A 16,037-nucleotide genomic window follows, 5' to 3' on the forward strand; every position below is an offset into this window, starting at 1 on the left:
ATAAAGTAGCAATGTCAAAAGTATCCTCGGCTTTACTTGGAATGTTTTGAGCTGTGGTCGAACCAGAGAGCCATATAATCAAACCGGGGATAGAAGTGTTACCATTACCTCTAGTCTGCCGGGACTGTAAACTAGCAATGTCAAATGTATCCTCGGCCTTTACTTCGAATGATTTGAGCTGTGGTCGAACCAGAGAGCCATGTAATCTGTTACCTTGGGAATCTGTAGCGAACGGGACAGAGTTTCGGACTTTGTCTTGTCCCGTTTAATGGCGAGATTACTTTAGAGTTCACGTGGTGACTATGTTTTAACCCAAACTCGCGAGAAGAAAATGTTGGTTAAAAAGATGAAATCTATATTTTCAGATAAGTTCGGTGCGGTTGACTCACAGAGGAGTGAGTTTGGGACTAAAAGTTAGGAATGAGTATGTAGATGCTGTTGTCTAATCAACAGACACCCTGCGTGATTTTAAACGGAAGTGATGTATTTGCATCTTGCATGTTAAGCAACAGTAATGGTCAGAGATTAGATAGCTCAAGTACTTAAGCAAAATGCTAATGAATGTACCGTTTTCAATATTTTACATACTTGAAGTGTCTCAAAGTCCCGCTCCTCTGGGGCCCATGGATTCCAAGCTTTATAATTTAGATGAAATTTATTGTAATCTTTATCAGAATCATTATATTTAGTACTATTTTATAAATTGAATCAAAAACAAAAAGTTAGGATCGTTCTCTATAATTTACATACCCGAGGTATTCTGTATTAGAAACCTCAGCTCCGCCCGCTCCGTAAATCCATGAGGTCTAAATTCCAAACATTAAAATTACAACACTTTCCTTTTAGGACCATAGGACCATTCGTTCAGAAATTAAAAATATTGGACTTAAAGTGTACCAATCGGCTCAGAATCATTTTCTGAGTCGATTATGCTATATCCATACGTCGGTCCGTCTGTCTGTCTGTGTGTCTGTCTGTCTGTCTGTCTGTCTGTCTGTCTGTCTGTCTGTCTGTCTATCTGTCTATCTGCCTGTCTGTCCTTCTGTGTATTCACTGCAACTCATTTTTGGAATAGTTCAGTAGGGAGTTCTGTGTAGGGTTTATAAAATTCGCCTTAAGCATTACATATTTTAAAAAAAAATTTAACAAAACAAATGTTTTCTCAAATAAAAATTCCCATAATTTAAACAAAAAAACAGTAAAATACATGGATTTTTAAATTGGCAATTTTGTTAACCATATTTGCGCAAACCATAACAGTTTAAATCATATTTTGGGTTTCATACAAAATTTCAATAAACAAAATATTAAGATAGAGTATTTCCGTTTTAGTTCTTAGATAAAATTAAAAGAAAAAACTAAAATATATTAAAGCTTAAAGAAGACTAAGAGATCTAATAAAAAATATATTATAAATGAAACAAAACTAACTAACCATGAAGGTCATTAATGATAAAAAAAACCATTGTGTGAGAGATTTTTTTTTAATTTTACAAGCTTCTCTAAATAAATTTTCTTCTTAAGAAATCTTTTTATTAATGATTGCTAATTGAATTATTTATAAGAAATAATTTTAATGCATTAACATTTTTTTATATTATTAAAAATTAATTTCAATTTAATTGTTATTTACTTATTTTTGATTTTTTTTAACCATTAATTAATTATATTGTAATATTTATTTTTGTTATGATTCATTTTTGGTTGCTGTCTATTAGACAATTATTTCAAATAATCAGACAAGTTAATACTTCCGTTTGATTTTTTTTATTTCGTTACAATTTTTTCTTCATTTTTTTTTTTTTGCAAAAATATTAAACACGCAAAAACTTGAAACGAATTATGCAGTGTTGTGCGATAAATTGCGTGAAAATGGGTGTTACTGTAGGCCGGATGTAGGGGTATTAAGTTGAGATATGTATTTAGCTAGTTTTTTTAACTAGTAGCTAACTCATCAAATCTTTCATAAACCAGACATCTAAAAAGATATTTTATGGTTTAAATCTGTAATTTAATTTAGATTGAAAACTCATATTTGAGTGAGAATAGTTTGATCTCTTCTAGGTCAGTTAAATATTTATATGTTTTTTAGTGGTGTTAGTTTGATCTTCATATTATTCTAGGTCAGTAAAACATTTTTCTATAATTTTATTTGTTTGATCAATATTAAGCATGTTTTCAACTAAAACTGATTTTTTGGACATTGTTAGGTATGGCCCTTTCCCTTCTTTGTGGAAACATGTGAATTCCATGCCAAAAGACATATTCATATTTTGAGGACAAGCACGACTTAAGATAGTTTTAATATGTATTGCAACATGTAGCCGATATATGACCCTTTCCCCTCTTTCTGGGAACATATGGATTCCACGCCAAAACAACTATTCATCTTTTGATACCAAGCACGACTTAAGAGAATTCAACTTCTTTCAAAATTGTTTCAATATGCATTGCAACAAATAACCGAGTTTTGTCATGATAAAACAATATACTTTTAAGCCAGGCCGCATATTCTGTTAGTATGGTGCATTCAGTAAAAGTTCCCTGTGATGGTCTGGCCTGATTTCAGCTCATAATAGAAAGGATCCCCCAAATACAGAGCATCGTCTTATAGCCAAGAATATTTGGTGTTGTTGTAATAGCGGAGATACTATTGTCGTGGAAACGCGGTTTTGCTGTCAATTCGGCTCGATTTTTGGGCTTCTCACACATTTGCTTCGCAGTATTCATCGCAAGTAATGACCCAACGGCGCAGGCTACCTTAATGATCCTCCCCATCATCGTGTAATTTCAATTCGGGGGAATAGAGGACCTACCATTACCTTGGAGTGATTTGACCTGGGGTAGAACCAGGGAGCCTTATAATCTGTCACCACGTGAACTGATAGCGCACAGGCCATAGTTTCGGACTTTGTCTTGTCCCGGTTATTGGAGATGTCCCTTCGGAGTGCATGTGCTAGCTGTGATATAAAACTCAAACTCTCGGAAATATATTGTTCGTTGAAAGACTTATACACAATAAAGTCCATCCGTATATCTAGATTGAGTATGTTGGATGAATGAGAAGTGTACTGGATTGAATGGTTATGTATGTAAGGTATCTTATACAAGTCATACCAGATTTGCCTCCAATTCTTTGTCCTCAAACTATCACGTGCATGTTAAAAACTGTGAAATACATACATTCACCCTAAGCTTCGGTGAGCATTTAGTATGCTTCTACAACACCTGCTGATATTCGTCTGTTTGATCGCCCAATAATATTCGAAAAATGAGAATCTGATCACAATTTTGCAAAAAAAAAACATCGATGGCTGATTTTCAGTTTATACAGCAACAACTTTGTAATGAGTTGTACTTACTATTCTTTACTTTCACTACTTACTACACTACTTCTGCAATATTTATAAGAACACTAATAATGACTTACATATAATCATATACGTAAGTACTTACTTTGTCAAAGAATACGGATCATTAGTGTCAAAAAGTGACCTAGTAAAACAAACTTGATAATGACTTGTACACATACAAGAAAATTACTTTTCAATGACCACTACATACCGTTCACATTACTTTTAAGTACTTTAATAATGACTTATAATAATATACACAAGTACTTATTTTGAGTTTTAACTATTATTTGGTCACTTTATCTAGTACAATTAACTTGATAAAACGAAATCAAGACCCTGGTTCGTATTCTGTATAGCAATTTTGTTTGTACGTAAAACAAAAGAGCTTTTAAAGCTATTTTGTTTTATTGTAATGACTTATTTATGTTCTTGTTTGTAAGCGAACGTATTAAGTACTTGCCTCCAATGAAATAGCGGTGTTAAAGTAATGAGTTAAAATGCCAATAAGTAAATACTGAAAAGTCGTTTAATTATCTGTTTTACTCATTAATTTTTAATGTTATGCTTTGCTGTGGAAACTCGAAATTGCTATCAAATATGTTCATAAAGTAAAATTCCTGTCAATTAAGGCTACGGAAGATGGTTCAAAATTCAATTAACATTTTGAACTAACATATCTTTACAAGTACAATAAAAGCTTTTACAAATAAGCAGTTATTCTTCCTAAAACTCGATCTATTACTAATCTCTTCAAAAACAAGCACTTTATTCCACTTGTATTCCAATTTAGCTCCCACTTATGTATAATGAAGACAATAAAACAGAATTAAATCTAAAAACTTAATTTCAAAAGACTCTAGACATCATTTATTAGAACTTTAGCTATTATTTGTTAATACAATACGCCTCTGTCTTTTAATTATTTCTTTAACCAAAAAACAAATCATTAAGAAATTTTGTACAATTTAACCACCAACAATTAATAATAATTGTTTTAAATATTTTTATAATTTTACCAGTTTTTTTGGTTAAGTAATAACATAAAAATTAATTTATTGTAAAATATTTTTTTTATGCAATAAAAATAATAATTTAATTTATTCAAACTTTGCAAACAAAATTAAAATTTGAAAAAATAAAAAACATAAAATAAAATAAGAAACAAAAAAACTTATTGTAACAAAATAACACTTACCTTGACTGTAAGTTACACGCAATGTACAAATTATTAACAGCGACCACAGCCAAACTGCGCTTATATTTTTAAACTTTTTCGATTTCACAGTTGCTGTTTTAGCCGCTACTGCTGTTGCTGTTGTTGCCGTTATAGACTGTGACAGTTTTTTGTTAACAAACATTTTTCTTTTATGCCCACCACCAGTTGGTGTTAATTTTGATGTTGTTATTAAAGTTGCTGCTGCTCTTGTTGTTGTTGACGATCTTGTTGTTGCTGTTATAGTAGGTAAGGCTGTTAACATTATTATATCTTGTATATAAAGATACAATTTTTATTTTATGTTATACTTGTATGATTATTGGTTTAATATTATTATTTATAATTTCCAGTGAAAATTTTCACTATAAATAAATTTAAAAAAACAACAACAAAAATATATATAAATTTATAAATTATGTAAATTCGTTTATTTGAAAAACATTTGTTGCATATTGCTGTAAAACACGACACAAATGTTGTTGAACTAAGGCAGCAGCTGTTGGTTGCTTAATGCTTACCAACAGTTGGCAAATATAGTTTTTTTTTAGATTTATTTATTTTTTTTTTTTAAAGATAAATTTTCTTTTTATCTTTTCAAACAAGTTGATGGATTCGTGATTTTAATAGATTTTTATAAATTTTTGAAAAAAATTTTTTTTTGTTGTTAAATAATGATGGATTTTTCTTGTTTTTCTATGCTCTTCAATTACAATTCATTTCAATTTTTCAAAAAAATATGCATGAGAATAAACTGTGGTGTTGATTATGTTGTTATTGTTGTTGTTGTTGTTCGCATGTGTTTTTCTTTGCGGTTTTCAATTGCTGTTAGACTCACTTAAGTTTTTTTTTTAGTTATGCTAAAATTTATGTTTAAACATTTTTTTCTTCTCTACTCATTGTAGTTATTTTATGCATTTTTATTGTTAATTCAATTGCATATGATTGTCTAGTAATTAATCACATAAAGAAAAAAAAACGCGTAAAAAATGTTTAAATCATCGTTGGAAATCTGTAAAAAAAACGTATTTTGTATGAAGGCTATTCTTTCTCACGTTTTTTTTTTTTTTTATTTATGTCATTTCTGTATATTTCTTTTAATTTATTATACTTTTTAAGTTTTGCAGCTGTTTTAGGAAATTTTGTTTAAAGTTTAGGTCTTAAGTCTTTCGTTTTTGTGTGTGTGTTGGTCTTTTTTGTTTTTGGGGAGGGTGAGTTGCATAATTTTCAGTTTTTGTTTTGTCAAATATTCGCTTTTATACCATATTGTTGTTTACAAAATAAAAGCTTAACTTTAGTTAAAATAATTTTATAATTTAATTAAAGCGTTTAAAGCTACTAAATATATGCGTTTAAAGGGAAAGTTTAAAAAATAACATAATTAAAACATACAATGTCTTAATTAGTTTTTTAAATAAATATTCAGGATTCGATTTAATTGGTTTACATTAATTAATAGCATTTCTAATAGCCAGCTTTTAACTTAAAAATTTTTAAAAATTATTTAAAGAAATTTAATTTCGAAATTGGAAATGTAAGAAATTTATAGTTTTATGAAAACTTTGATAAATAGATTTTTGTAATGGAATTTATTTTTTTTTTTCGAAAATTAATTCAAAATTTCAATAAAAAACTGTTCACTTTCAAATTTATGAAAATTTTCAAATTATTGTCACATTATTTAAGTTCGAAATTGGAAAATATATGAAATTTGCCTCCAAAAAATCTAATTATATAGAAATTATTTTAAAAGTTTATTTTAATTTAATAAGAAAGCTTAAACTCTGAAATTTAAAATACGTAAAAATTTGTTTTTAATTTTTTATTTCAAAATAGAAACATATATAAAATTGGTTTCAAATAAACATAAATTTCGAACATAATTAATTTTCGAAAATTAAAAAAAATATTTAAAATTCATGAAATTATTGCTACTCAGGCAATAATTTCAAAAGAAAAAAAGAAAACACGATTTTGCATGTCCGAACTGCTGCTTGAACTCTATAAAGGAAATCCTTTTTTGTACCGAATCATAACATGTCAATCAGTCGAATCGACAACAAAGTCAAATAGCCATCTCTATTTGACAACGACCAATACCTATAAAAACTATTAAGAAAGAAGTTAATAGAAAGTTTTCCACGCCCGGCTTATAGTGCAGACCTTGCCCCTTCTGAAATCTGTAAAATCCATAAATAATGGAGATATGGTCAAAATTTCGAAACAACCCATGAAAATATTATCGAAAAATACGATAACGGAAAAATTATACTCCTCAATAGAGGGGAGGGTATTATGCGTCTGTGCTGATGTGTTTAACACTCAAAAATATTGTTCCTAAAGACACCTTTAAGTATAACAATTGGCTCAGAATCTCTTTCTGAATCGATTTAGGTCTGTCCGTCCGTTCATCCGTATACCCGTCTGTATGTCCATGTAAACCTTGTGCGCACGCTACAGTTCGCAATTTTCAAAATAATTTGAAGAAATTTGGCACATACTCTTCTTTTGAAGAGACTATTGAAAATAGTTAAAATCGGTCTATTATAGGGCCGAATAGGGCTTTTGAGCTCATAATTATGTTAAATGTTCTTCTATATCTAAAAAAAATTAGCAAGACTTAGTTTTATGTAAATACTCCTTCAGAAAATGACTTAAAGGTCAAAGGTAATATTGGGTGCGACGGTAGGCTAGTTGGTAGTGTGCTGACTGGTCAGTCTGGGGTTATGGGTTCGATTCCCACCAAAGACTCTGGTCTGCTACACTACAACGGGCGTATGGTCATTGTCACCCTCGGTAAATTAGGTTAGAATATAATTTGTAATTGTATTGTAATGAACAAATAAATAAAATAAATAATCTTTAATGTAGATTCTTGGTAGAGGGATAGGCCCATATTTTCCCTTGACCCCGTATAATCCCTGTTTCAGAAATTCACTCTTTTGTGAATTAAATGTTTTATTATTTAAAATAACTTAAATAGTTTACCTACTACTCACTGGTGTAGGGTATCATATGGTCAGCCATGATCTTACTTGTTTTCTTATTGATACAGATATTTTCGAAAGATTCTCAGAAAGGGAAAATCCATTGCTATAGGGTATTAAACATTTCGTTTCGTGATTTTTAACATTTTAATTATTATTTTTGTTTACCCTTAACCTATTAACGCCCAAAATTCAAATCTTATTGAAATTAATTTTATCATTTTACGCCAAATAAAGCAAAAACTTATAAAATCATCTAACGAACTAAACCAAATTTCTATGGAAATTTTATTGATCTTTAAAATGAATATTAGTTTATTTTAGTGTTAATTGAAAAAGCACACAAAATGAATATTTTAAATTTGATTTAAATTTAATGTAGATTTTGCAAAATTAATACTGCTTCACTTTTGAGACATATAATATTCGAACAGTTCGAATGCTAATAAACTAGAATATGATGTATAGATTCTGAATCTTTACAAGATTCCTAAGTTTTTTTTTAGCTTTTACACAAATTTTATAGTTTATTCTAAAGAATTACTTAAAAATGTTTAACATTTTTGTAAAATTTAGAACTTTATAAGAAAAAATCCTCGTTTTTAAGAACAAACAACAATTTACTTTAAAACTTATTTAAAACAAACCCTTCAAATTTCCTCAGAATAAACACAAACCGCAAAAAGTTTGGATAATAACTTGTAAAAACAAAAACAATTGAGTATTTCAAACAACAATAATAACAACAACCACAATAATAAAAATTAAAATAACAACAAAAAATTCATATTTTAACATTTCAAAATAAACAAGTTTGTTTTTTAAGTCTTTCGTTTTTTTAACACATTTCGCAATTCAAGAACTTTTTTCAAGTTTTTTTCTTATATTTTGTTATATTTTGTTTTTTTTTTTGTAAATTTATTGCAAATTAGTTTAAACCGGAATTTAATTAAACAAATTTTTAACACTTTTTATATAACTTCTAGAACACTTTTTTTTTAAAGGCAGTTTAAAACCCACGATTATAGCACTTAAATTAAAGGCAGTTTTGTATTTACTTATTTATTGTGTTTTTAATTTTTTAGTACATTCATTATATTCTTTATTCAATAAATTCGCTTTTTAACGTAATAGCTTTAAATAGTAATAATAACAACAACACAAAATCCTTTCTCTTTACTTTATTGCATTAATTTGCTTTTGCTGTTTTACTACAGACAGCCATAGACTTTTGACTGCTGGCATATGGTGGCTATAAACATGTTAGCCACTAGCTGGCGTTTAAAGTCTTGTTGTTTTTTTCTTATTAGCCCAAAAAAAAAGTGAATTAAAAACAATTGTAGAAACGACCAAGTTGATAGCTTAAAACCGATAACCAGCTAGTAACAACAAAGTTAATAAATAACACTAGCAAGTCACAACAGCTCGGTATACAACTGGCTGACCTCGCTTTGTTTTTATTTTTATTTTTTTTAGTATTTTTATATATATATTTTTTTTTATTTAACCAACATTATTAACTAGACTAAACTTTAGATTTGTTTTAGAATTAGTATATTCAATACCAATTATATCTTTCATTTGAAATAACTAGTTACTTTTTTAATTCTTTCTCTAAACAATATATAATTTTTTTTTGTTGTTTAATTATTCACACCTTTCTTTTCTTATTTCGTAGATAAAAAACACTGTCACTGTCATCACCTCTTTAGATTTTACTTTTTATTTATTTAACAAATTTCTTTTAAATGCCAAAGTGTTTTTAAACATTTTATTTTTCAAATTTAAAAAAAACAACCGACACAATAACACGACGTAAAACTCGCTGAAGAAAAAAAAAAAAAGAAAAATATTCAAACTTTAACCGCTTCTCGACGCGTTCAGTTGTTGTTCGTTCGAAACGTCAGCACGTAATGAAAGTTGTCTCATAACTGGTTTAAGTTTTGCGCATGTTTGTTCATTGTGGCTCCGTCGACGAGAGCTTATTCATTATTATTTCTTTGTAGATTTTCCACACACAAACACAGCGCAATCGCAAAAGTTTTAGTTGCTTTTGTGTATTTTGTCGATACATTTTAAGTCGTTTTTTTGGACTTGTTCACATATTCATACGTATGAGGATATTGCTCATGTAGCGTGTTTTAGAAGAAAATTTGGAATTTTAACCTTAGTGTTTCGCAGTATTTTTAGACTAAATATTTTGAGCATATTTTTATACTTTATATCAGTTTGTTCTTCCTTTTTGTTCTTTTTATAGCGAACTTTGTTTCAAACAAGTATGCAGTGTTGTCAATGTTCATAAAAACCGCTAAAACAGTTAGATTTAAATTTTTGCAGAGGCGCTAGAAAACGTCAAATTTAATAAATAGCTGACTATATAGACCAGTCCATAGTCTAGTCTATAGTCTAGTCTATAGTCTAGTCTATAGTCTATAGTACTATAGTCTACTCTATAGTCTACTCTATAGTCTACTCTATAGTCTAGTCTATAGTCTAGTCTATAGTCTAGTCTATAGTCTAGTCTATAGTCTAGTCTATAGTCTAGTCTATAGTCTAGTCTATAGTCTAGTCTATAGTCTAGTCTATAGTCTAGTCTATAGTCTAGTCTATAGTCTAGTCTATAGTCTAGTCTATAGTCTAGTCTATAGTCTAGTCTATAGTCTAGTCTATAGTCTAGTCTATAGTCTAGTCTATAGTCTAGTCTATAGTCTAGTCTATAGTCTAGTCTATAGTCTAGTCTATAGTCTAGTCTATAGTCTAGTCTATAGTCTAGTCTAGTCTAGTCTATAGTCTAGTCTATAGTCTAGTCTATAGTCTAGTCTATAGTCTAGTCTATAGTCTAGTCTATAGTCTAGTCTATAGTCTAGTCTATAGTCTAGTCTATAGTCTAGTCTATAGTCTAGTCTATAGTCTAGTCTATAGTCTAGTCTATAGTCTAGTCTATAGTCTAGTCTATAGTCTAGTCCAGGGGTCGGCAAACTACGGCTCGCGAGCCAAATGCGGCTCTTTCGATGTGGAGCTATGGCTCTTTAGTTTCATACGCAATTTTTTTATTTTATAAAAAAATATAAATCTTTCTGAATAGATTAACGAGCAGTGTTTGTTAAAACTAACAAAACAATTCGCAAACGTTTCTACAATATACACAACATTTCAACTTTGTTTAATCGTTCTGTATGTGAGACAACTAACAAATGAAAGTTTAGAGTCGTTTGTGAAACTTTAAACAACACGTTATGATCCAAACTTTCTAAAGCTATACAAACCTATCTCTCCTATTGAATTTGTTTCATGTACAAGTTAGTATTGTAAGAAAATGTTTAATTCTTTAAATTTTTAGTTGAAAAGTTCCCTATAAACGATGGGGTATCATGAGCGCTCCTACGATGTGCCATTAGATAAAATGTAAAACATGATCATACATTCCGAAGAGCCAACTAGAGTACGAACCAGGGACTTCGATTTTTTAGTAAAATGTTCTACACACTGTACCACTGCTTAGCTATTTTATTGCGCATCAAATAATGGTTTTCACAATCAAAATTAATTTTGTTTTATTTTTTGTAAAACACAATTCTTAAAATGCAATTAAATAAAATGTGCAAACAAAATGACAAAGCCGAAAATAAAGTACTTCTATATCAGATAATAAGAAAGTCATTACTAGAGTACTTCTAAGTAATGCAGACGGTAAGTAGTAGTCATTGAAAAGTAAGTGTTATAGAAGTACAACCCATTACCGAGTTTTTGCTGGGTAAATACTAAAAACTTGTTCTATTTAATATTTAAATATTGCTCGTTTTAGAAATGTTTTTCACTGTACTTGTATTTTTCGTCGTTTTCGAAAGTGGACACTATATGGGTGGGTATACAATTCTGAATCCATCCTTATTGAATTTGGTACATATATTTTTGTTCCTATAAACTTGTTTATGACGAATTTCAACACTATGATGGTATTATTAAGCATGTTATGAGCGTTAAAGTCATTTCCTGAAGAGGAATTTATATGGGGGTATGGTCAACAATGAACTGATCCTTACAAAATTTTGGAGAGAGATTTTCGTTCCTATAATACTTGTTTGTGTCGAATTGCGTCGCTATACTAATATGTATTATTAAATCAGTTATGAACGTTAAAGTTATTTTCCGAAGTAGACCTTTTAAAAGGGGATTGTCAATTATGTTTGTTGTCAATTATGTTTGTTGTCAATTATGTTTATGTTATGTTTGTGTTGAATTTTGTCATAATACTGCTATTATTAAGACAGTTATGAACGTTAAAATCAAATTTGGAAGATTGATTTTTGTTGTTATAAAAGTTGTATATTTTGAATTTCGCCGCTATATTGCTACTGTTAAGTCAATTATGATCGTTAGTCATTTTCTGAAAAGGACCTAATATTGGGGTTGGTAAAATACTTATCTCGATTGCCGCCAAATTAATATATTACTTTATACTGTATTAGCTGCGTCATCAATTTTCGTGATTTTTACATTTCCTGATATGTTTCCAAATGCCTTTTAAATGATAACACTGTCGCCCTACTCTAATAAACTTCTATATTTTTATATAACGAGTGTTAAAAAATGCATTCGAATGACCCAATAAACATTCAAAAGATATTTGTAGTCAAAAATCTATAAGAAAGATTCCTTGCAGAATTTTATTTATTTATTGATTGTATTTATTTATTTATTATGTTTTTTTTGAAGTGATTTTCATAAAGATTTGTAAAGTTTTTAATAAACAACCAATCTGTTGTGCTCTTTTTTAAAACATATGTTTTGTAAACTGTAAATTCTTGGCCTCTTCCGGACTCAAAAGTTTGCCGACCCCTGTGTCTAGTCTATAGTCTAGTCTATAGTCTAGTCGATAGTATAGTCTATAGTCTAGTCTATAGTCTAGTCTATAGTCTAGTCTATAGTCTATTCTATAGTTAGTCTATAGCTGTCTATGTCTAGTCTTATGTCTAGTCTATGTTAGTATATAGTTGTCTAGAGTCTAGTCTATGTCTAGTCTATAGTCTTAGTCTATAGTCTAGGTATTAGTCTAGTCTATAGTCTAGTCATAGTCTAGGCTAGAGTCTAGTCTATGTCTAGTATATCGTCTAGTTCTATAGTCCGTCTATAGTCTCGTCTATAGTCTAGTCTATAGTCTAGTCTATAGTCTAGTCTATAGTCTAGTCTATAGTCTAGTCTATAGTCTAGTCTATAGTCTAGTCTATAGTCTAGTCTATAGTCTAGTCTATAGTCTAGTCTATAGTCTAGTCTATAGTCTAGTCTATAGTCTAGTCTATAGTCTAGTCTATAGTCTAGTCTATAGTCTAGTCTATAGTCTAGTCTATAGTCTAGTCTATAGTCTAGTCTATAGTCTAGTCTATAGTCTAGTCTATAGTCTAGTCTATAGTCTAGTCTATAGTCTAGTCTATAGTCTAGTCTATAGTCTAGTCTATAGTCTAGTCTATAGTCTAGTCTATAGTCTAGTCTATAGTCTAGTCTATAGTCTAGTCTATAGTCTAGTCTATAGTCTAGTCTATAGTCTAGTCTATAGTCTAGTCTATAGTCTAGTCTATAGTCTAGTCTATAGTCTAGTCTATAGTCTAGTCTATAGTCTAGTCTATAGTCTAGTCTATAGTCTAGTCTATAGTCTAGTCTATAGTCTAGTCTATAGTCTAGTCTATAGTCTAGTCTATGTCTAGTCTATAGTCTAGTCTATAGTCTAGTCTATAGTCTAGTCTATAGTCTAGTCTATAGTCTAGTCTATAGTCCTAGTCTATAGTCTAGTCTATAGTCTAGTCTATAGTCTAGTCTATAGTCTATTCTATAGTCTAGTCTATAGTCTAGTCTATAGTCTAGTCTATAGTCTAGTCTATAGTCTAGTCTATAGTCTAGTCTATAGTCTAGTCTATAGTCTAGTCTATAGTCTAGTCTATAGTCTAGTCATAGTCTAGTCTATAGTCTGGTGCTTTTATCCCACAATCATTTGACATCACTTTTTGTACGTAAAACTTTTGTTGATAGTATATTTCTGTAAAATCTAGTGTTAAATACTGGCAGCAGGAGTTGATTTTTGTTTTACAGTTTTAATTGGTTTAAATTTCCCATAATACGAGTATGAGTATAAACTTTTGTAGGGTTATTGTGTAAAAATAACGACAATAATAACAGCAACAATACAAAAACAAGGTTGCCAGTATCTACTGTTAATTAAAAACAGAACGAACTTAAGAACTTTTAATATGATTTTGTTTATTTTTTACCGTTAAAGAACTTGACGCTTATAAATAAAATAAGTACTATATCATTCTATATGTTGTAAATTAGTTTTCTGAAATTATGTTATTCATGTCGTGTTACAGTTTTGGCATAATAAACGATGGGAACAATAGTGAAGTTGTGAAAATGTACACGCACTATTTTTGTTAAGAAATTATTTTTCTATACATTTGTAACGGTTTCATTTGAGAATGCAACAATGTTTTTTCTGGGCGACTGTTGGCAGATTTATTTGTCTTATTTATATCTTATCTGTGTGCTATAAATTCAAAATAAAAACTTTGAAAAATTAAAATTTTATTCTTTTTCAGTATTTTATTTTTGATTTGTATAATAACAAAACCATCTAATGTTATAATTTTTAATTAAAGATTATTAAAATAAAAATAAAAAATTTATTTTTTAAGTTGTTTTTTAATAAAATATTTTTTATTTTCTTAATGTGTTGGTAGTCATTGTATAACAAATATTTGAATACCTTGGTAACCCTATGTATTTGTAACTAATATTATTTTTTGCAAAAAAAAAAACAATCAACTATTTTACAGTCTTTACATCAATGATATTTAATACCATTTAATCATTTATTTTCTACTGAAAAGAAAATAATTGAATGAAAAAGAAAGATACATTCGTACATATCTATGTTTGTAATTACTTAACTTCTTAAAAGCCCCTTCTTCTGTCAACTGTAATTCTATACACCAACACACACGTCCATCAATTACATGCATACGTACATACATTCATACAAACATTAGAGATGTTCATCATATGGTAATATTGTTATATAATTTAATCCTACAAAGAACTGATTCCCACCGCATATTGGGTTTGTGCTGATACTTGTAACGCACAATAATATTACTCCCTTTTTGAAGTATACTAATCAGCATAGAACAATTTTGTGAGTCGATTTAGCAATGTCCGTCGTCTGACCGTCCGTTCATGTAAACTTTGTATCAAAATACAATTTTGAAAATTCAATGAAATTGGTGCATGATCTTCTACGAAGCCTATTGAAAATCAGTCCAATGTTTCACCCAGCCCCCATATAACTGAACCCCGATTACGATTTTTGTGGTCAGAAATTTTAATAGAGTAGTATCTTAGCAACAGTTAGTTAGTAGTTAGTTAGTTAGTTAGTTAGTTAGTTAGTAGTTAGTTAGTTAGTAGTTAGTTAGTTAGTTATAGTTAGTAGTTAGTAGTAGTTAGTTAGTTAGTTAGTTAGTTAGTTAGTTAGTTAGTTAGTTAGTAGTTAGTAGTTAGTTAGTTAGTTAGTTAGTTAGTTAGTTAGTAGGTAGTTAGTTAGTTAGTAGTTAGTAGTTAGTTAGTTAGTTAGTTAGTTAGTTAGTTAGTTAGTAGTAGTTAGTTAGTTAGTTAGTAGTAGTTAGTTAGTTAGTAGTTAGTTAGTTAGTTAGTTAGTGTAGTTAGTTAGTTAGTTAGTTAGTTAGTAGTAGTTAGTTAGTTAGTAGTTAGTTAGTTAGTTAGTTAGTAGTTAGTTAGTTTAGTTAGTTAGTTAGTTAGTGTTAGTTAGTAGTTAGTTAGTTAGTAGTTAGTTAGGTAGTTAGTTAGTAGTAGTTAGTTAGTTAGTTGTAGTAGTTAGTAGTTAGTAGTTAGTTAGTTAGTTAGTTAGTTAGTAGTTAGTTAGTTAGTTAGTAGTTAGTTAGTTAGTTAGTAGTTAGTTAGTTAGTTAGTAGTTAGTTAGTTAGTTAGTTAGTTAGTAGTTAGTTAGTTAGTTAGTTAGTTAGTAGTTAGTTAGTTAGTTAGTTAGTTAGTTAGTGAGTAGTTAGTTAGTTAGTTAGTTAGTTAGTTAGTAGTTAGTTAGGTAGTAGTAGTTAGTTAGTTAGTTAGTTAGTTAGTTAGTAGTTAGTTAGTAGTTAGTTAGTTAGTTAGTAGTTAGAGTAGTTAGTTAGTTAGTTAGTTAGTTAGTTAGTTAGTAGTTAGTTAGTTAGTTAGTAGTTAGTTAGTTAGTTAGTTAGTTAGTAGTTAGTTAGTTAGTTAGTAGTTAGTTAGTTAGTTAGTTAGTTAGTTAGTTAGTTAGTTAGTTAGTTAGTTAGTTAGTTAGTTAGTTAGTTAGTTAGTTAGTTAGTTAGTTAGTTAGTTAGTAGTTAGTTAGTTAGTTAGTTAGTAGTTAGTTAGTTAGTAGTAGTTAGTTAGTTAGTAGTTAGTTAGTTAGTTAGTTAGTTAGTTAGTTAGTAG

At 29.1% G+C, this 16,037-nt stretch overlaps 2 protein-coding genes across 5 annotated transcripts in view; one reads left to right on the forward strand and one right to left on the reverse strand.

The window, feature by feature from the left end:
* The window catches only part of LOC119601848 (sushi, von Willebrand factor type A, EGF and pentraxin domain-containing protein 1), a 52,960-nt gene extending 43,471 nt beyond the window's left edge, over positions 1–9,489 (reverse strand). The window contains exons 1-2 of one of the 2 annotated variants that reach the window (XM_037953040.1): positions 9,214–9,489; positions 4,552–4,934 (exon numbers count right to left, since the gene is read on the reverse strand). In XM_037953040.1, the coding sequence (XP_037808968.1) occupies positions 4,552–4,834 (283 nt within the window). In that variant the 5' untranslated portion in view covers positions 4,835–4,934; positions 9,214–9,489. The remainder of the gene's footprint in view (positions 1–4,551; positions 4,935–9,213) is intronic. The other variant, XM_037953041.1, reaches the window with a different exon arrangement.
* The window catches only part of LOC119601849 (alpha-protein kinase 1), a 273,362-nt gene that overhangs the window by 219,892 nt on the left and 37,433 nt on the right, over positions 1–16,037 (forward strand). The gene's annotated exons all lie outside the window — the stretch shown is intronic.

Source organism: Lucilia sericata, unplaced genomic scaffold (genome assembly GCF_015586225.1).
Source record: "Lucilia sericata isolate MDLA Ls3-8-SP2 unplaced genomic scaffold, ASM1558622v1 Contig000193F_arrow, whole genome shotgun sequence".
NCBI lineage: Eukaryota > Metazoa > Arthropoda > Insecta > Diptera > Calliphoridae > Lucilia > Lucilia sericata.